Source organism: Neltuma alba, unplaced genomic scaffold (genome assembly GCF_004799145.2).
Source record: "Neltuma alba isolate B1F8T4 unplaced genomic scaffold, ASM479914v2 tig00010372_pilon, whole genome shotgun sequence".
NCBI lineage: Eukaryota > Viridiplantae > Streptophyta > Magnoliopsida > Fabales > Fabaceae > Neltuma > Neltuma alba.
The window spans coordinates 1-22,106 of NW_021635277.1; the positions used below are offsets into that span (position 1 = coordinate 1).

The 22,106-nt window shown below is 31.3% G+C and overlaps 1 protein-coding gene and 1 long non-coding RNA gene across 2 annotated transcripts; both read left to right on the forward strand.

Annotated features, from left to right (window-relative positions):
• Positions 1-403: 403 nt before the first annotated feature.
• Positions 404-1,806, forward strand: LOC114756123 (peptidyl-prolyl cis-trans isomerase D, mitochondrial-like). Its single transcript, XM_028945039.1, has 6 exons — positions 404-437; positions 590-671; positions 797-851; positions 964-1,055; positions 1,160-1,240; positions 1,801-1,806. The coding sequence occupies exons 2-6, from the start codon at positions 594-596 to the stop codon at positions 1,804-1,806; spliced, it is 312 nt and encodes a 103-aa protein (XP_028800872.1). The 5' UTR covers positions 404-437; positions 590-593.
• A 17-nt stretch (positions 1,807-1,823) lies between these two features.
• LOC114756103 (uncharacterized) lies at positions 1,824-2,991 on the forward strand. The gene is made up of 4 exons (XR_003741409.1): positions 1,824-1,842; positions 1,934-2,054; positions 2,462-2,739; positions 2,974-2,991. It is a non-coding gene; the product is annotated as an uncharacterized LOC114756103 (long non-coding RNA).
• The last annotated feature ends 19,115 nt before the right edge of the window (positions 2,992-22,106 follow it).

Here is a 22,106-nt window from a genome sequence, read left to right on the forward strand (position 1 = left end):
TCTTAAGCATTTTTCTAATTCGCTTCTTTCCTCCCATTCTTACTTAATTATTATTGAGAAATATCAATAGTATTAATATGAGAAAAGATTTAAACTACGTAAAATAAGTTTTATATACAACACAAACATCAATTTTCTAATTTAACTTTTATACCAAGGATACGAGAAGTATATTAAAATTACCAAGCCCCTTTGCCTCCTGGACCCAGCAAGGCATCGCTCCCATTCCCAACGTGGGATCCCCTCGCTCTAGCTCGTTGCAACTCTCGTCTCTCGGCTTCTCACTTCGATTTTCAGTTTCTGAACTTTTGCTTCCGTCGTCGCTCCGTGCATCTGCATCACTGCCGTCTGTTACTCTCAGTCCTCTCTCTCTCTCTCTCCGCTCGCTTTTTATCCCGTGGACGCTCCGCCATTGGCATCGTAGCCCGAGCTCTCAGGTTTTCTTACCTCCCTTTTGCACTCGATTGAACTCTATCTTCGATTCTATGCGATTTTCGGAGAAATTTTTGGGTGATTATGATGAATTTATCGTATTCTTCGTTATAATCCTGATCGAATAATGGATTATGGGTCTGATTCATGAAAAAAGGACAATGGAATACAAGAAGCAATTCCCTGTTTTTTTGGATGTCCGTTTTGTTATGGCTCCTTATGAAAGGATGGTTTTTGAGGTACCCTTTTCTTCTTTTCATTCTATTACTTCTTATCACACGTGATGAACTTTTTATGTTCTGAATTTTGCAACTTTGACTATGAGAGTAGAGAAGCAACCTAATGAATTCTTTCATCCACCCAGCTATTCTATGACGTTGCCCCCTTTACTGCGGAAAATTTCCGTGCGTTATGTTCAGGTAATTCTCTGATTTCGTTAAAATTCCAGAGCCAAGCCTTCCTATACTGCGATTAGGGTTATGGTTTATGATATGGCTTCCACTTCTCATGTAATCTTTTCTCTTTGTCCAGGAGAAAAAGGAGTGAGTGCTAAAACTGGAAGGCCTCTGGGGTACAAACGGAGTTTCTTTCATCCTTATAAGGAAGGTGACTCCTACGTAAAGGTACGTAGTGATATAGTTTTAAGCTTATGGTTGTCAATCTTATAATACTAAATAGGGAATGTGGCATTAAGACTGTGTACTGATGGCTACCTTTTTGTTTGTAGGGAGGTCTATTTTCCTACAAAACAGGTATATTTTCAATCAAAGCATTGACTTTAGGAACACTAGTCTACTTTCTGACGCTTGTAATTTAATCAGTTTCTCTCAATGTTTTTTGTGTATAGCACGGTATTTGAAGAATGAACCGCAGTAATCATTGCTTGTGAATGATGTGCCTTGTTATAATTTTATATGAGATATTGACATACTGATTTTAAGTAAATTTGTATCCTCTCTGTTCAAAACATTTGTGTTGCTAAACAGTAGGATTGAGTTAGGCCTATTAGTTGAGGATTTTAACCCAACCATTTTTTCCCCAATTAAAAATGCTGCCACCTAAGATGTATTTCCAAATGAGTGGTTGAATATCGTATCTGTTTGGGAATCTTAATATATATTTAAATCTTCAATTTATATAAAATTTGTTTTAGTTTTTTTAATAAGTCTTAAATGATATTGTGAGGCTTTCCATAATTATGATGTTAATCACAATTATAAGTTTCATCTGTGCTGATGCTCATTTTGCTATAATTTTCCAAGATTACTAATCATTTCTTTTCCTACTTATTTGTAATGTCTATTCTTTCACCTTTTTATTTGCAATGCCTATCTTTCACCTGTGTCTCATTTTTAATCTTTTTTGCAGGTGTGAGAAGTGAGAGAAAGCCATATACCCCACGTTTCCCGCGTGAGAAGATCCACTTCTTAGAAGTTCTTAAAATGCTCTTGCCTGTTTATCTTAATGAACATAGTTTTTACATTGCGTGATTTTTTTTCAGTTGACTTAAATAATAATCTCAAACACGACAAGGAAGGGCTTTTATCTATGTCCAGAAGAGACCAAGAAGCTTCTAATTCTTGTTTTGTGATCACATTGGAAGCTGATCCTAGTCTTGACAGGTTCATTGTATGGTTTAACTCTTGTTTTGTTTTCTTCTTTCCTTCTCATGACTGGTCGTGGTGTGTATATAAACTGCCCAATGTGCAAACCTTGGATTTGTAGAAATTAATACTACCTCTAGTCCTTATATAAGAGTTTATTTAACTTTTATTTTAGTCCTAATTATAAAATCTCAATCCATTTTGTCTATCATATTTATCTATTTTTTTCTAAAGTAGTCTTTGTAATAATGGTAGTTCTAGCCAATATATTTGATTAGTAAGGATATTTAAGGAAAGATAATACTTATTTATTACAAATAACTAACTTAATTAATTTCTTAATATACTCAAATTAGTCAACTAACTCTTATATTAAGGACTGGAGGTAGTAATATACTAATCGTGTTGTTTGGAATTTTCTGCAGCTCTCATGTGGTCTTTGGGAAGCTTGTGGGAGGATTAGATACTCTACGAGCAATTAGAGATCATGATTTCTTTCCGCCGGTTTAAATAATCGATAGTGGTGTTTTATATAATCGTAAGCTTTATTTTGACCATTTTAGTTCTATGGAAAACCATAATTTCATGTGAGATCATTCAAAAACTTGTTGCAGCCAGAAATATTCCTCGTGACGTGATTATGAGGCCTTATCGGTCTTCTGATGCGGTGTCTTTTGATACTATGTCTTCTGAGGGGGAGCAGGTAACACTGAATACTTCTCTAGTTTGTCATTAATTATATCAAGGTTGACATCTTGAATTAAAGGGGTGTTGGCAACCCTCAAAAGTGCTTCTCAGAAGCACTTTTCTGCAAAACGAGGCAAATTCCTTCACATATTTACTTCGTAAACCATAAAAGCACTTCTGAAACAATGGTTTGAATTTACATCCAAACACCCCCTAAACATAACTGAAGAACTTGGTATGTGTTTTCCAGGAGGATGAAGATAGTGCGGGTGAAGAAGGGCCATCTTCCTCCAGCCCAGATTCACAACCATGCTTCCCCTAGGAAAGGGTCACAGTCTATCTCTCCAAACTAGACGTTCACAAAGCTGAAACATATGCCAAGTTCACACTACAAAGATATTAGAGAATTCCCTCAAGTCAGCTGAAATATTAGAATAAATTAAGATGAATGGATACCCTCGTGACAAATTCTCTTTTAAATACTACTACCCTGGTCCTTAATATAAAAAGTTAGTTTAATTTTTAATTTGATCCTAGATATAAGACCTCAATCCACTTTATTTCCTGTATCTATCTTTTTTTTTTAAAGTAGTCCTTATAATAGTTAAAGGCTCTATCAAATAGTTGTTCTAGCTAATATACATGATTAGCAAAGGCATTCTAGAAAAGATAACACCTAATTATTACTAATCTAATTTAATAAACTTTCTTAATATTCTGAGATTAGTCAACTAGCTTTTATACTAAAGATTAGAGGTAATGGGACTTAGGGTACAATTGCTACGTTGCCTCCCCCTATTTTCTTGCTTACATTAATACGTTACCACCATTTGTACATGGATTATATTGACGCTGAGTTGATACTTAGGACAATTGATTGTATTGAAATGAATTCCTTTTGGGCATCGCATGAGGGAGTCAAAGGAAAAGTTATAACAATTATTTTTCACTTTTTAAATGAGTTAATTTAATTACAAAATATTCCCTCCAATCCTAAATGATTCTTAATTATTCCAAAAAGTGGTCTCTCTTAACCAAGATATTGAAAATGGTGCAAGCCTGCGTAATCATATACTTATCTGAATTATTTCACAATGTGATTCAAGGTTTTTTTTTTTCCAAGATAGGTTTTTTTTTTCCTTTTTAAGATGATTTTTGAATTTTAAGAATAAATATTAAATGATGATGAGAAATAAACAGACAACAAAAGTTCTCAAAAATTTGTCCCCACGACTCACTTTTAAAAAGTTCAAAACGTTTTTTGTCTATTTGTTTCAGTTAATAGAGTTTCTACATTATTGTGATTCATTTCAGGGGAGAGCACCAGTTGAACTAGACAGGTAAAACTAAATACATTTATTGCGTGCAAAATATTAATATCATTAACTGATTCAATATGAATCGTCATAGGCTTATTTGATTGTAAGGTTTGAAATTCAATTGATTGTTTAAGACTTTAGGAAAATTGTTTGGTTCATTGCAACAAATAATTAATAATAATGAGTTCTTATTATAAATATAGTGATTTTTTTAATTAGTCTTGGTACCTCTTCGATTCTTTCCCTTGCAGGGCAAGTGAAGAAGAGCCTTCCGCAAAGGCAATGCTTCACAAAGCCTTTTCCCCCAAACCAGAGTACTACTTACAGTCCTAATTATAAAATGTTGTTTGTAGTTTACAAGTCTTATAATTAAGACCGAAGGTAGTATTATCGATCACTTCTCTTTCAATCTGGTGATGTCTTTCTGGTTCCATCATTTCGATCTAGATGTTATTTTGGTTCCACCAGTTACAGGAACCGTATGATTTTAGATAGTTGTTTGTTATAATAAGAAATGAAGGGATTATATTACGATTTTTTTATTGGTGTTTGATCTTCAGCAAATAACTCTACTATTTAATTATTTAATGGGCCACGCTATTCTCCCTAGTGGGCATATGCTCATAAAGAAAGAGTTGCCTGTGTGTTCACCAAAAAACACAAGGAAAAAAAAAACAACAACAACAACAAAGAGTTGCATGTGTAGGTATAACTCGCGAATTTCAACTTTGGCACATTTTCTATATATATTCCAATGGCTACAGCTTTAAGCCAAGTTTTCTACCAAAAAAAAAAATCAACACAATTATACGAGCCAATATATCTGTTGGACTTTGACTCGGGGTTCGGTTTTGATGCGCCGAACTATTTGATTGTAAAATTGGAAAATGCATCAATTAAATAAAATAATTAAGCAAGATTATATTTTGATTGATTGAGTCAATTAATTGGAATGATCATCCGGTTAAATATAATATAAATTGAATAAATAATTTAATTTATATGATCCCGATAATCTATATATATTAAATGAATAAATATATATATGTTTATAACATCTATGGATTAAATCAGAATATAATCCAAGATAAACCAACATGAGAACGATTAAATCATAATCTTATTGATTGAGGTAAAAAGATATTGCAAACATATCCAAACTAATAGATATTGGGGAAAATCGGTTAAAAGTCCCTCCGTTGACAAATTAATTGAGGAATGGGATATGTAATAAATGTAAAGGTGTGAGCCTCTTAGATGTTAGTAAACGTGATGATAAAAAAAGACCATATTGCCCTACATATGAGGGATCCTCATCTGCATATCACAGCTCCTGATTGTATATGGTGAATATCTAGTTGCATATAATATATTATTGCATATTACCAATCCTAATTGCATATAATTTATTTAAACTTGCATATTACTAATTCTAATTACATATTGTGAATACCTAGATATATATATATATATATATGATCTTTTATTATATATCATGGATCCTAATTACATATAAGTGATCCAAAGTAGCATATTTGTGATTCTAATTGCATATTGTGGATGCTTAATTGCATAAGGGACCTTACTGTATATCGCGAATTTTAATTGCATGTTATTGATCCAAATTTACATGTTGTTGAGTCTAATTACATATATGTTAGTATTTACATAAACAAATTTCTTTGCACAATACTAACAAACAAATTCTTATTTACAAATAACATTATGGAAGTAGGATTCATCATATGTAATTAGCATTAGAATATAAGAATTTGCCTATGTAAATAGTAATATATATGTAATTAGAATCAATGATATCCATATTTGTATCATTGACATATAATTAGGATCTGTGTGATATCAAGTAGGTCTCATATGCAACTAGATATCCGCAATATAAAATTAGAATCATCAATATGTAACTTTGGATTACTTATATGAAATTAGGATCCATAATTCGAAGTAAGATACCATGTGCAATTAGAATCAGTGCCATGCAAGTTTGTATCAATGATATACAATTAAAATCCATAATATGCAATAAGATCTTATATGTCATATGCAATTAGTATCTATCAGGACAATATAGTCTTTTTCCTATCACACTTACTAATATTTGCAAGATTCAAAACTTAACATTTATTACAGGTCTTATTCTCTAATTAATTTATTAAAGGGGGAATTTAGCCAATTTTTCCTAGATATTCTGGATACTTGCCTTCTGAGGAGGGTATCCCTGGCCCAAGACTATAATTAGGGAACTCATTTTGAATTCATCTCCGTTGAGTTTTTCAACTATCTTTCTAATTTCTTTTCTCTCATATTTTTCTTGTGAGTGTTTTTTACTCATCCCCTATTTGAAATTGGTAGGTTTTGTACTTTTATCTCTATATTATTAGGTATTAAATTCCAACCATATTAATTACAGTAAATTATTAAATCTAATAATCATTAAAACGTGAGCATTCTAATTGTTGTGTGAAGTTTTTTTTTCAAATAAAAACTAAAAATGTTCTAATATTAACTTCTTGAGGTTTTTTTTTTAAAATATCTTTAGAATTAAAATTTAAAATTTAGGATAAGAAGATGGGAAGTTGGGACGGATCATACGAGAAAAGATTTAAAAATAAATGGAAAAAAAGAGTTAACATAATGAAGGAGAGAAATAAGACATATTCTGAAAAAGATTAAATGAATATTTTTTGAGAGCATAAAAATTAAATTTTCATCGTAGCTCTCGCTCACCAATTTTCTTTTGACCCCTTTTGTGCTCGATTGAACTCTATCTTAGCTAGATTCTAAGGGTGTTCACGGGACGAGACAGGATGGGATCGGAACAGGCCTATCCCTGTCCTGTCCCAATGAACAAGGACGGGACAAGACTTTTATCCTCTATCCCGTCCTATCCTGGTTCTATCTAGGTCCCAATGGACCGAGACGTCTTGTCCCTCTGCTTTTTTCCCTTTTGATTTTTGGCCTTCTAAATTTCTTCTTGTTTCTTTTTTTTTTTGGGCCTATCAGATTACTTTGAGCTGAAAACTACGATTATTTTAAAATTGGGCCTTCGAAGATGGACAACACTTTTACAAAAACAAATTTGCCACTTCAGATAATCAATTCTAGAATAATAATGCGCCTCTAGACAAAACTATCAGCTTTGAAAATAAAAACCAAAAGTGTAAGCATCTGTTCTTCCAGACAAATCCACTACACATTAATTTCTTTATTTAAAATCAAACCAAATCAAAGACGGAAGGAAGATACCAGGTGGAACGCAAATGGGGACAGTTCAGAACGAAGGCAAGAAGTTCACAGGCACGACGATGGGCTCATGGGGAGTTCAGAGATAGATTGTGGGGAGAGACAGGGCCAGAATTTCATGGCGACGCAATCAGAGTCAGACAGTAGAGCGAAGCCACAAGAAGGATTATGAGCAGACGCGACAGCGGGGGGAGAGAGACTGGCGAATATGAGTATCGTGGGAGAAATTTAGGAGGGCTTTCATGAAAAGAGAAAGTAGAAACTTACCTTACCGAGTGAGTATTGGGGACGGCAAGCACCGGGGAATATGAAGAAACTTACCTTACCGAGTGGGATGACTGGATCTAGAATGGGGAGTGTGGTAGACGGCGATTTACAGAGAGAGATGCAAATGGCAAGGCAGAACTGGAGTTGATCGTCAACATTGAGTAAAAGGAGCCACCGGTCGATATTGTCATGCTCAGATGCTAGGGAGAAGAGGAGAACTGGAGAGTAGAAAGCAAGAAGTAGAGACCACGATTGATCGAACAATGACGAGCTATGGAGGCTGGAGGTTGCGAGAGGCCGAGAGGGAGATGGACTCAGAGAAGACAGGAATGGCTGAATGGTATTAGAAAAGGGCATATTTGTTTTTCTTTGATATTTTCTATATTTGCAAATTTTTTTTAAAAAAATTATACACCCCAGGAAAGGACCGGGACGTGACAACCCCATTCCCATCCTGCGTCCTGTACCATATTTTGTCCCATTCCGAAATTGTCCCGTTTTAGAAATTTTTTTGTCCCATCCCGTCCCATCCCAAAGTGATCAGGATCGGGAACGAACCTATCGGGATGAGACAATTTAAATACCCTTACTAGATTCTAACTTTACAAGTGATTCTCGGCGAATTCTTTTCCCCTTCCTTTATCATTGAGGGCATCCCCTCGTCGACCATAAAATATAGAATATTACTATTAATCTGCTGCAAGACTCATGTCATTTTCTTAATTATTTCTGTCTAAAATTTTGCAATTAGTGATATTATCGTTTATAAAATAGATTTTTTTCCCTTCTTAGTTTGATTGATGATGAATGTTCCGTATTCTTCCCGATAAATCCTGACCCAATAATTGGATTTTGTTTCTGATTCATAAAATTAGACAATGGCAGAGAAAAAGTAATTCCCTGTTTTCATGGATGTCCGTATACGTGCGCCCCCTTATCAAAGGATGGTTTTCGAGGTACCCACTTCGTCGTTTCAGTACTGCTGAATTACAATGATCATACATGATGAAGTGTTTTTTTCCTTTGAATCTGACAATTTTCACTATAGTACGGTTTGGTGTGAAGGATTGAAAATGAGGGATATAGATTGGGATTAGAATTAAGAAAATATTATTTGACATGAAAGATTGCTTATTATATAGGATTAGACATCCCCAATATCACTTTCATAGACTTGCCTAATCCCATGTAACAAGCAATCACTCATGCCAAAGATATTTTTTGATAATTTTTTCAATTGCAATCTAGTCTTTATCCCTCATTTTCAATGCTTCGTACTAGATGGTACTTTTGAGAGTGGAAATAGTAGAGCCTAATGAATTCTTTTGTCCTCCCAGCTATTATATGACGTTGCCCCTTTCACCGCAGAAAATTTCCGCGCGCTATGTCCAGGTAACAATATTCTTACTAATTGAACAAGCCTTTAAAGGTGTTAACTTATTTTGATTTTTGATATTGTGTTAAGACATGGCTTCCCAACTTCTCATTGAATCTTCTCTTTGTCCAGGAGAAAAGGGAGTCAGTCCAAAAACGAAAAGGCCTCTGGGTTACAAACACTGTTTCTTCCTTACTGTTAACGAAGGTGACTCCTATGTGAAGGTATGAACTGATCATACATACTAAGTTGTCTATCTTATAGTTATAGATTAGCTTTTTATACATAATTTTAAGGAATAGGAGAACAGTATATGAGATTTTGTCATGACTTGATAAATAGGCTTTTTAATGTCCAAAACTGTTTTCTTTGCAATGTCGCACCAAAACTATGTACTGATAGACCAACGTTTTGTTTTGTAGGGAGGTTCTTTTTGCAACAAAACTGGCAATGCATTGACCTTAGGAACAATTGTCTACTTTCTAAAGCTTGTAATTTGATGTTTGGAAATCCTAACGTATATGTAAATCTTCAGTTTATATGATGTTACCTTTATACAAAATCTTAATTGACTGGTCCTCTCAACACTATATATTATTGATTAAGTAGTGTGAGGTTCATCATAATTATAAAGTTAATTGCAATGGTAAGTTTTATCTGGTTTGATGCTTTCCATTTTGTGGTAATTTTTCAAACCTACTAATGATTTATTGTACTTCTTGTTTGCAGTGTCTATTCTTACATCTATGTGTCTCACTTTTAATTAATCAGAAAGCATATATGCTCCACATTTTCCAGTTGTGAATTCTGGATTCTCAAAATGTTTTTGTCTATTTATTTCAATTAATATAGTTTTTACATTTTTGTGACTTATTTCATATGAATCAAATAAGCTCAAACATGACAAAGAAGGGCTTCTATCCATGTCCAGAAGAGACCAAGAAGCTTCTTGTTCTCATTTTGTGCTCACACTGAAAGCTGATCAAAGCCTTGCCAGGTTGATTTTATAATGGTTGAGTCTTGTTTTGTTTTCTTCTTCCCTTCTCATGACCAATGTGCAAACATTGGATTTGTAGAAATTAATAACATATGTTAATCATGTTATTTGGAATCTTTTGTAGTTCTCACGTGATTTTTGGGAAGATTGTGGAAGGACTGGGTAAATTACGAGAAATTAGAGATTATAATTTCTTTATGCTGTTTAGAATCATCAACTGTGGTGTGTCATATAATGGTGAGTTTATGGCAAAAAAGAAGATGTTAGAGTTTTATTCTGATCATTTTAGTTGTATTGAAAGTGATAATAATATCGTCTGAGATCATCCATTTCTTTTTTTGCAGCTAGAGATATTCTCACTGATGTGATTATAAAGCCTTGTCCGCCTTATGCCGTCTCTTGTGAGGGGGAGCAGGTAAAACTGAATCCATATCTAGTTTTTTTTATTTTTTTTTTTAATGGTTGACATTAGATATCTTTGGTACGAGGGAAACAGAAGGAAGGAAAAAGAAGAAAATTTTTTAATGAACTTAATTTAAAAAATTAAAAAGATGGGGTTGAAAACTTTAAATTATTTTTACTTACTCTTTTATCTTACATATTCTTTTTATCAATATTTTATAACCCTACTTTTTCTTTTTTAGATAGAGCTTGTTAAAATTTTTTCTCCCTTCCCTTTCCCTCCAATTCTCTCATACCAAACATGGGGTTAGAGTTAAATAGAAGTGAGTAATAATCTAGTATATGTACCCTAGCAGAATGAAGATAGGGCAAGGGAGGAAGGGCCATCTTCCTCCAAACCAAAGGGTCACAAAATCCATCATCTAACTAGACGTTCACATTGATGAAATTTGTACCAAGTCCACACTTCATAGATATCAAAGGATTCCTTAAGTCAGTTGAAATATTATATTCGGTCCTTAATATAAGAGTTTGTTTGATTTTTATTTTAGTCTTAAATATAAAACTTCAATTCACTTTGTCTTTTACATTTATCTTAAATATGAGAATTTTCTTGCTTATGTTAATACAATACCTATGAGTCCATGCTTTGGAGTGTGATGGATCCTATAATCAGTTGGCACAATTGATTCTATTAAAGTGAATTATTATAAACGTTCTCTCTCGTCCTTAATATACAAATTAGTGAAGAATTTTGTTTTGATATTAAATAAAAGATATCGATCCATTTTATTTTTTAAGTTTACAATTATTTCCCCAAATTCTTATAGGACATATTTTCATCAAAGAAGAGTATTTAATGAAAATAATTAAAGCGGACACTTAAAAAAATAAACATTATATTTAGAACCACAGAAAGTAAAAGAAAAAAATACTTTATTTTGTTTTGCAAAAAAATGTCATTAATTGATGCGTCAAGAATCTTAGACGTGCTTACTGTAAGGTTTGAAATTTGATTTCGAAATTTGATTGCTGGTTTATGTATGGATCAGTTAGTTCATTCGGAAAAAAATAAAATAAGAAAAATTAATATTTTGGTCCCTTAACTTTTAACTCGGTTATGATTCAGTTTTTCAAGTTTGACTCGGTACGACCCGTCCGTCAACTTTTAACTCAGTTAAAACTTGGTCCCTAATTTTTTTCCTATTTAATAAATTAATCCATATCATATACAACTCACCTTGAGTCATAACCCAGTCACCTTGTACGTGCTGCCATGGCTTCCAAATAAGCTCTACATTCATCAGTCGCAAACCTCCCCTGTTTTGTTCTCATTTTCCTTCTTCTGCGAATCATTCGTAACGCCAAGGTGTAATTTACAGTATATATGCGGTGTAAAATTACACACACCCATGCAAATCAATCAAAATCAAAGTGTGGGGAGTTGTGCTTTAATTGAAGGAATAGATTTTTCTTTTCTTCTTTCGGTCCTCACTCCTCACCGATAAAAAATGGAATTGCATTTGAACAGTTTAGTATGTTCTTTCATTTCATATTTCCATGAGCTTCAGCTTTACTTTTCCACTAATTTTCATTGTTATTCTGTCGGTTCTTGGTGGAATACTTGGATTTTGTGAAGAATGATAATATCTTATTTTAAATCTTTCTCTAGGTCATGTTAAATCCACTGCATCTGCTGTCTGTATAGTCTCTCCATTCATAAATTTAATTACAATTCCCCCACCCACACTTAATTTTGATTGCTTTGGGTGGGTATGTAATTTTTCGCTGCATATATACTGTAAATAATACATTCGCCTTATGGATGATTCTAAGAAGAAGAAAGAAAATGACGAGTAGGAAACGGGGAGAGCAGCGGCTGATGAATGCAGAGCTTATTTGGAAGCTATGTCAGCATGTACAGGGTGATTGAATGATGACTCAAGATGAGTTGTATATGCGATGGATTAATTTATTGAACAAGAAAAAAAATTAGGGACTGAGTTTCAGCCAGTTAGAAGTTGATGGATTGAATCATACCGAGTCATGCTTAAGGGATTAAGTCATAACCGAATTAAAAGTTGAAGGACCATTTTATCAACAAAAAAATTGAGGGACCAAAAGATTAATTTTCCCAATAAAATAATTGTTTGTGCTTATTTTATTAGTATATTGTTTTTTCAATTAATCATAATATCATCAATTTAGTGTCCTGACTTTTTACAAACTCCAAACACATGTTGTAAATAATTTGTAATTTAAAAAATATTTATTACAAAATTAAAAATTAATCGATAACTTGAAGTTATCATTATAACGTATTAATATAACATGATAAAATCATTCCCGTTGGCAGAAACACATAATAAAATCGTTCATAATCACAATATAACTCCGGAACAGATCCTACCTATCATAATCTTAATTAAAGTGCTGATATGTTTAATTGAATCTGGAAATTTTGTATTAAATTATAAAACACGTTCGAATTGCCGCCAAGTTTTTATTTTAAAAACATCACTAAAAAATCCGATGAATCATTAATTAATAGTAAATAATTAAAGAAGACCAAGTGTTTATTCCTAGAGTGGTGAATTCATCAGCAAGGCGGAAGTATAGTATTCATAATGGGAGACCACACTGCAATTGATACTACTACTTTTAGTTCTTAATATAAGACACAATTAATTAATTTAGAAATATTATAAAAGTTACTAAATTATTTAATTATAGTGTATATTACATGATCTTTTTAAAATACTTATATAGATCATTAGATTATATATCAATTTATAAATGAGGCAAATTAGTTTAGAAAAAATTTTAAATATAAATACTTTAAATTAATTTAATAACTTCTTAATTTTTTCAAATAAATTAACTGAGTTTTATATTAAGGATTAAAGATACTAATAATATTTAAAGATCTAATACATTTACATCCACATGATGCATGGAGACTTCATCATGTTCTAACTTTATTAAATAAAAAAATAAAACGTCAAAAATTTCCCACACTAACATTACAGCAACACCATTAATCTTTCCAGTCGCAAATGTCATATTGATGGTTGAAGAGTTTTCACCCCTAGGGCTTTTTTGGAAAGGTCTGTGGGAAAGGTGTCACATATAAGAGGATCTCTTAATGATTCAATGAAAATGGATAAAGGATGGATTGACATTGAGAGAAGTTCACGTGGATGGATACACAGGAAATAAATTCTCTTTTAATATAGACACACACATATAAATACTTTTTCCGATTCATAATATGAGTTCTATAGTACAGATTATACTCTATGTAACCATCTTTTATATTGTCCAAATGCCTCTCATCTCTTGTCTCTCTAAAGGTGTGTGCTCTACGAAGGCAATATACCATAATGCAACTCAGGTTGAATTTGTCCATGAGTTGACTAAGGACACTTATTGGTTTTCTTTATTTAGATACTTGCCAAAAATACCCTTTTATGTTCTTATCTAAAACTATTAATCATATTCATAAAAAAAATTAGATTGTTAGTATAACTAATAAATACATGTTACAAATTAAGAAAAATTTCAAATCCCTTACAAATTTTCTTATCACAAGCAATATCATGCTTTTCGGGCTAAGCTATTTTGATTTTTCTAGGTTGAAAATTTTTGAGACAAATTTTTTATTTTGATCAATGTCATACTATCTTGCCAACCATAAATATGGTTAGAGGTAAGATTACCATAAATTAATCCCAATTAAAGGATGTTAAATAGTACTCCTTGAATCACATCCCTAAATATTAAAATTAAAGGGGCAGAATGAAAGTCAAAATTTAAAAAAATTTCAAATAATCAATACAAAATTCATATGTATCTAATCGATTTAGAAGATGTGTAGGATAGCCTTCATTCAAGAATGATCTTTTTTCATTTTTCAGAAAATAATCTAAGATGTATTCATATCTTTTAAGTATTAAATCATTATGTTGATCTAGCAAGAAAAAGTATCAAATGATCATAAAAACGATATTCCAATGAACCATAACAATGAATTACATTTTGAATATGTCATACTTGAGTTTATTTGACTCAACAGCTGAAATGAATTGCAATATAGAAGCTTTTAATTAAAATACTTACTAATATACTTATTCAAAGCTAAAAATATCCTTCTGTGGTGAAGTTATCTTGATCTTTTAAAAGATATCTGAATATCTCAAAATTTTGCAATATATATTTTTATTTTGATCAATGTCATTGTATTTTTCTACGATAATATGATTAGGGGTAAGATTGTCATAAATTAATTCCAACTAATCGATGACAAATACACCATAGATCATGTCTATGAATATTAAAAGGAAAAAATAAAAATAAAAATATAAAAAATACATAAAAAAAGTTTCAAATAATCAATAAAAGTTCCTACATATTGCATCAATTTTATTAGTAGATGAATGGAATGGCCTTCATCCAACAGTCGTATTTTTTCAATTTTCAGAAAATAAGTTAACATATATTTATATCTTATAAGTATTAAATAATTATAAGAATGATACTCTAATGACCTATAACAATGGTCGATATTCAGAATAAATTTGCATAAACTCAATAGTTGAAACTTTTGATAATCTAGGTTCGTGTCCTTAATTTTAGTAATTTTGAATGACACTATGGTGTCCTTTAACATGCTAATATGAATGTTATTAATATTTTTAATTTGTTTAATAAAAATAACTAATTCTATATTGTTAATATAATATTGTAATGAAAGATATACTTATATTGTTTTTTATTTAGATTAATCATTCCACTTATATTGATATCTATTGAAACTAAGTATTGATACCACTTTATTAAGAAGATTACAAGTTCCAAAATTATAACTTGGTTATGATACCATTTCGTTAGGAAAATTTAATATTTGCTATGTTTTTCTCACACTATTAGTCACAGAAGAATGTTAAAAGATAAAAAAATTCATTAAAATACTTACTAATATATCTATTCAAAACCAAAAATATGCTTCTTTAGTCAAGTTATCTTGGTCTTTTAAAGGATATCTCAATATCTCTAATTTTTGCAACATATTTTTTTATCTTGATCAATGTTATTGACCTCGTTACTCTAATATGGTTAGGGGTAAGATTGTCATGGATTACCGAATTGATCGACGCAAACACTTCTTCAATCAGGTCCATAAATATTAGAAGGGAAAAATAAAAATCAAAAAACAAAAAATACATATAAAAAATTTTAAATAATCAATAAAAAATCATCCATACCTCATTAGTTTTATTAGTAGATGAATATGATGGCTTTCATTCACAATTCGACTTTCTTTAATTTTCAGAAAACATTCTAACATATATTTATATCTTACAAATATTAAATGATAATAGGAATGATACTACAATGACTGATATTCAAAATCAACTGGATAAAATCAGTGGTTGAAACTTTCGAGAATCTGCGTCAGTGTCTTGAATTTTAGCACTTTTGACGGACACCAGAGCGTCTTTTAACGTGTTACTATGAATGTTATTAATATTTTTAATTGTTTTAGCGAAAATAATTAATTCTACATTATGAATTCTTTCTCCGAACAGCATTCTTCTCTTGTGATGATTCAGCCATGCTGAACGATAAATAATCCAATGGGTCATAACAATAATACATAATACACAAAAAATGGCATATATTTTGAAACCATTACCACTTACGATAAAATTATATGGGAATATTGTTTATGTAATATTATGATAAAAGACATACCACTTATGTTGATCTCTGTTAAAACCAAGTTCTGATACCACTTTACTAAAAACGTTGCAAGTCTCAGTATTAAAACTTGGTTCCGACACCACTTTATTAAGAATATTGTAGGTCTCAAGATCAAAACATGGTTATGATATCACTATTTCGAAAGATTAAATATTCGCTATGCTCTTCCTATACTGCTATAAAAATATAAATAATTGACCCATAGCAATGAATTACGTTCGAAATATGGCATGCTTGTGGTTATTTGACTTAACAACTAAAATAAGTTGCAGTTTAGAAGTGTTTAATTAAAATAAATAGACAGCATTTTGAGAGTTTTTAACAAGCACGAGTCCAAGAGATCTAGATGCTTTTTTAACAAGAGAAATGTGAGCCATAAATGCTTTCAACCTTTTTAGCTGTAATGAGATTAAAAATGATGTAGTTGTCAAAGGCTAAACATTATATATTTCTTTTTCCATTTTACCAAATACACCTTCATGAAAATAGAAAAATGACATTTAATTTTTGAAGTTCTATCATCCAAGTCATCTTTACGACCGGTATAACCAAATAGGAAGTTGCTGACCTGTTGAATAAATGATGTTGTATTCTTAATATCCCAAAATAATGAATGGGATATTAGTTCATCTATCCTTATTCTAAAAATTATAAGGAAAAAGTTATTTATATATTAAATAAATTTGCAAATGAAAAATTAATTAACATGTAAGAAGGTCATTCTCATCTTTCACGTAAAGAATCAAGTATTTAAGCAGATCAAGAAACTTTTTAGGCAGCTTATACTCTCATGACCATCTTGTATACTGTTCAAACGCCTCTCATCTTCTATCTTTCCAAAAGGATGTGCTCCAAGAGGGCGATATGTAATAATACAACCCAAGTTGAATATATACATATACACACTGTTCATGAGTTGGTTTTGTGTACCATTTTATTGTCTTCCTTGAGGCTCCAACGAAAAGGAAAACTAAATGAGAGGTGGGGAACATATATCATTAGCCATAACAATGACTGATATTCAAAATCAACTGGATAAAATCAGTGGTTGAAACTTTCGAGAATCTGCGTCAGTGTCTTGAATTTTAGCACTTTTGACGGACACCAGAGCGTCTTTTAACGTGTTACTATGAATGTTATTAATATTTTTAATTGTTTTAGCGAAAATAATTAATTCTACATTATGAATTCTTTCTCCGAACAGCATTCTTCTCTTGTGATGATTCAGCCATGCTGAACGATAAATAATCCAATGGGTCATAACAATAATACATAATACACAAAAAATGGCATATATTTTGAAACCATTACCACTTACGATAAAATTATATGGGAATATTGTTTATGTAATATTATGATAAAAGACATACCACTTATGTTGATCTCTGTTAAAACCAAGTTCTGATACCACTTTACTAAAAACGTTGCAAGTCTCAGTATTAAAACTTGGTTCCGACACCACTTTATTAAGAATATTGTAGGTCTCAAGATCAAAACATGGTTATGATATCACTATTTCGAAAGATTAAATATTCGCTATGCTCTTCCTATACTGCTATAAAAATATAAATAATTGACCCATAGCAATGAATTACGTTCGAAATATGGCATGCTTGTGGTTATTTGACTTAACAACTAAAATAAGTTGCAGTTTAGAAGTGTTTAATTAAAATAAATAGACAGCATTTTGAGAGTTTTTAACAAGCACGAGTCCAAGAGATCTAGATGCTTTTTTAACAAGAGAAATGTGAGCCATAAATGCTTTCAACCTTTTTAGCTGTAATGAGATTAAAAATGATGTAGTTGTCAAAGGCTAAACATTATATATTTCTTTTTCCATTTTACCAAATACACCTTCATGAAAATAGAAAAATGACATTTAATTTTTGAAGTTCTATCATCCAAGTCATCTTTACGACCGGTATAACCAAATAGGAAGTTGCTGACCTGTTGAATAAATGATGTTGTATTCTTAATATCCCAAAATAATGAATGGGATATTAGTTCATCTATCCTTATTCTAAAAATTATAAGGAAAAAGTTATTTATATATTAAATAAATTTGCAAATGAAAAATTAATTAACATGTAAGAAGGTCATTCTCATCTTTCACGTAAAGAATCAAGTATTTAAGCAGATCAAGAAACTTTTTAGGCAGCTTATACTCTCATGACCATCTTGTATACTGTTCAAACGCCTCTCATCTTCTATCTTTCCAAAAGGATGTGCTCCAAGAGGGCGATATGTAATAATACAACCCAAGTTGAATATATACATATACACACTGTTCATGAGTTGGTTTTGTGTACCATTTTATTGTCTTCCTTGAGGCTCCAACGAAGAGGAAAACTAAATGAGAGGTGGGGAACATATATCATTAGCCATAACAATGACTGATATTCAAAATCAACTGGATAAAATCAGTGGTTGAAACTTTCGAGAATCTGCGTCAGTGTCTTGAATTTTAGCACTTTTGACGGACACCAGAGCGTCTTTTAACGTGTTACTATGAATGTTATTAATATTTTTAATTGTTTTAGCGAAAATAATTAATTCTACATTATGAATTCTTTCTCCGAACAGCATTCTTCTCTTGTGATGATTCAGCCATGCTGAACGATAAATAATTCAATGGGTCATAACAATAATACATAATACACAAAAAATGGCATATATTTTGAAACCATTACCACTTACGATAAAATTATATGGGAATATTGTTTATGTAATATTATGATAAAAGACATACCACTTATGTTGATCTCTGTTAAAACCAAGTTCTGTCATAAATTTATATATTAGTTTCTAAAAGTGTTAATAATATTCATAATAAAATTGAGATTGTTAGTATAAATAATAAATAAATGTTATAAAATAAGAAAAATATTATCAAATTACTTACAAATTTTTTATTACGAGTAAGATCATTCATTTCGGGATTTGAGTCTTCATATCCAGGATTTTAGTCTCGTATAAATAAAAAATCCTAGAACACCATAAATAATTTCAATATTATTTATATAATATTATGATAAAAGATGTATTTATATTATTTTTTATTCAGATTAATCATTCTACTTATGTAGATCTCTATTGAAATTAAGTTCTGATATCACTTTGTTAAAAAGATTACAAGTCTTACTATTAAAATTTGGTTCTGATACCATTTTATCTGGAATATTATAGGTCCTAAGACCAAAACATGACTCTGATACCACTTTGTTAAGAAGATTTAATATTTGCTAGTCTTTTTTATACTATTATAAAAATATAAATAATTAACAGTTATTTTTATCATACTTAATGGTTAAGAACCATTAAATGTACAGGTATTATATATTTGTATAGCAAATATTTGACAATTAATAACTAATTAAACAATATACCATAATGCAGTCCAAATTAAAAATATTATAATTCATACCTTAACTTCTGGATCCCAATTAATATAGGGAATTGTTAGATTTCTCATGAAATGTATTAGGTCTAAAGCATTTTGAAACCTTTTATAACATTTTCACATAATTTTGTCCACTTCATTACGCTTTCGAGAAATATTTCACAGCACCCATTGACAGAACCAGGGATGGAAGGAGACTGACAAAAGCTTACCTAGGTTTAGAATCAGATCGTGCAATGCCGAGCTCCTTCACTTTCACTGACAGCTTCTTCTTCTGGCTCACCTTCGCTGATCACACTCTAATTCTCGGTCTCCCTTAGCTCTTCTCAATCTGCCTCTCACCCACCCTCTCGGCCTCACCCTATTATACTCCTTTTAGGCTTCTAGGACACAATGGTGTTGAAGAAAAGGAGAAGTGGAAGAGGTGGCGGCTGAAGGCAGGAAAGAGAGGCAGAGAACGTGTTATGAAGGGAAGGATTTCGGAATGAGATGGCCGATGGCGCTAACGAGGAGAGGACCCGTCTAACTTGGGGAAAACGGCAAGCCCTTCTTTTATAACTCTAATATCAACTTTACCCTTTCATAAATTTACCATAATTTTAGATAATTTCCAAAATTTAATCTCCAGCACTTTATAAGAGAGTTCTTCATTATTTAGCCTTCTTAGCTCATAAAATTGTTTTTCTAAAATTTTGGATTAAAATTAACGTCTTAACTCTTTTTCTTAAATTTCTCAAGAAAATAGGCCTTTACTTTGGAAATTAGTTTTTAAATTATATCTGCCCTTTTTAGGAAATAAACTCCTTTATTTCCTAAAATAATCATCTACAATTTTTCTTAATTATTTTTGGCCCATACATATTTTTAATAATTATTATTGCTTCCATGACTTTCGTAAATTTCTTGCTCAGAAGCAGGTTTTTATGAAATAAATATTTTCCCGAGGCCTTAATTTAAACCTCTTAGGCGTTTTATAATTCTGGCTTCAAAATTTGGAATATTATATTATTGATATTAAGTAGTATTGCATAAGAAGATGCTGGTATTAGCACACATTATAACCTGATTTTTTATGCAAATTTTCATTCAACAATTGGAGCATAATACTCTCTGTAAAATTCTAACTAAAAAAAACACATCCTATGCAGCATTGTTATTGTCCTTGGACATAGTTGGGTATAATGATTCCAAAACACTTTTCTTTCCCACTTAATCTCAATTACATTCAATAAACATAAACTACAAAGACACAAAGAATGTATTGATAGGGTAAAAAAAATAATTAAGATGAAATCAATGAAGAAAGAAGGGTGACAAAATCTGACTCGTAATATGAAAATTATAGTGAGAGCTAATAAACAGAAATAGAGGGTAATACTCTACACAAAACATTATTAACATTAGTTTTCATCATCATCTGTCAAGTGTTGCATCAGCGTCGATGTGAAAGAGAGGAGGGCCCTGAACTCAAGCCTCATGTGCATTGACTGACCATGCGAATAAGGATGAGATTCGAGAGACTAGAGGAGAGGACTGTGTGAGCACAACCTCGTCAATGTTAAACAGAAAGGAGGTCAGAGGAACATAGCACGAGAAGGTTAGCGGGAGGGCGGGGACGGGTTTCTATCTAGCTAGAGTTAGGGGTGGCAATGGGTTAGGTTAAGCTAGACTTTACTTAAATATGTATGACCTTGCTTGTGGTTGAGCATTTAGTTTTGTTTTTTTTAATGGGGAAGAGCATTTAGTTTGTTTTGTTTTTTAATGATAACAATGAATTAAATGAAAAATCAAATATAGTCAATTTTAAACACCAAACCAAAAACGATTAACCAAATTAACTGAAACTGAATTAACTAAATTATTTTGGTTTGACTAATCGATTAAGCTGAAAAAACATGATAAAATACAATTACGATCATTAATTAATCATATTTTATTTTATTATAATAATATTTATTATAGCCATGTTTATTAAATATAAATATATTTAAACACATTGTGTTTAGCTCAAAAGAGGGGAGGGAAGAAGGGGGATTTTAATGGAGGGAAAGGAAAAAGAGGGTAAAAAAGGGATTTTAATATTATATTATTTGGATTGATGGGGAGATAGAGGAGGGTAGAGATTTTTTTTATTATTAGATAAGAGTATCATCTCTTCATGATGTAAGATCATAAGGATAATATAAAAATATTTAAAACTAATTATAGACATATTATCAAGAGCAAGTTAAAATATTACTTTTTTCCTCCAAATCCCTCAAATTTGGGAGGGAAGGGTTATGAGGAGAAAGGAGGAAAAATCTTAAAAAAATTCCCTTCCTTAAAAATTTTTAGCAACCCAAATAAGAGGAGCGTAGCAAAATCCCTCCCCCCCCTTCCCCTCCCTTTCTCTCCCCCACGCCAAATAAGTTCTTAAGCTCACGTACACCCACACGCGCGCACAAACACACACATATATATATTTATTATAAAAATGCTTATTAAATGTAGGCATATTATATATGTATTTAGTTTTTTTAGTTATAACTGAATTTTTTTCTGTAATAACTGAATTGAACCCCAAAACCAAATTTCTAAAAAATAAAAACTGAATAGTTAC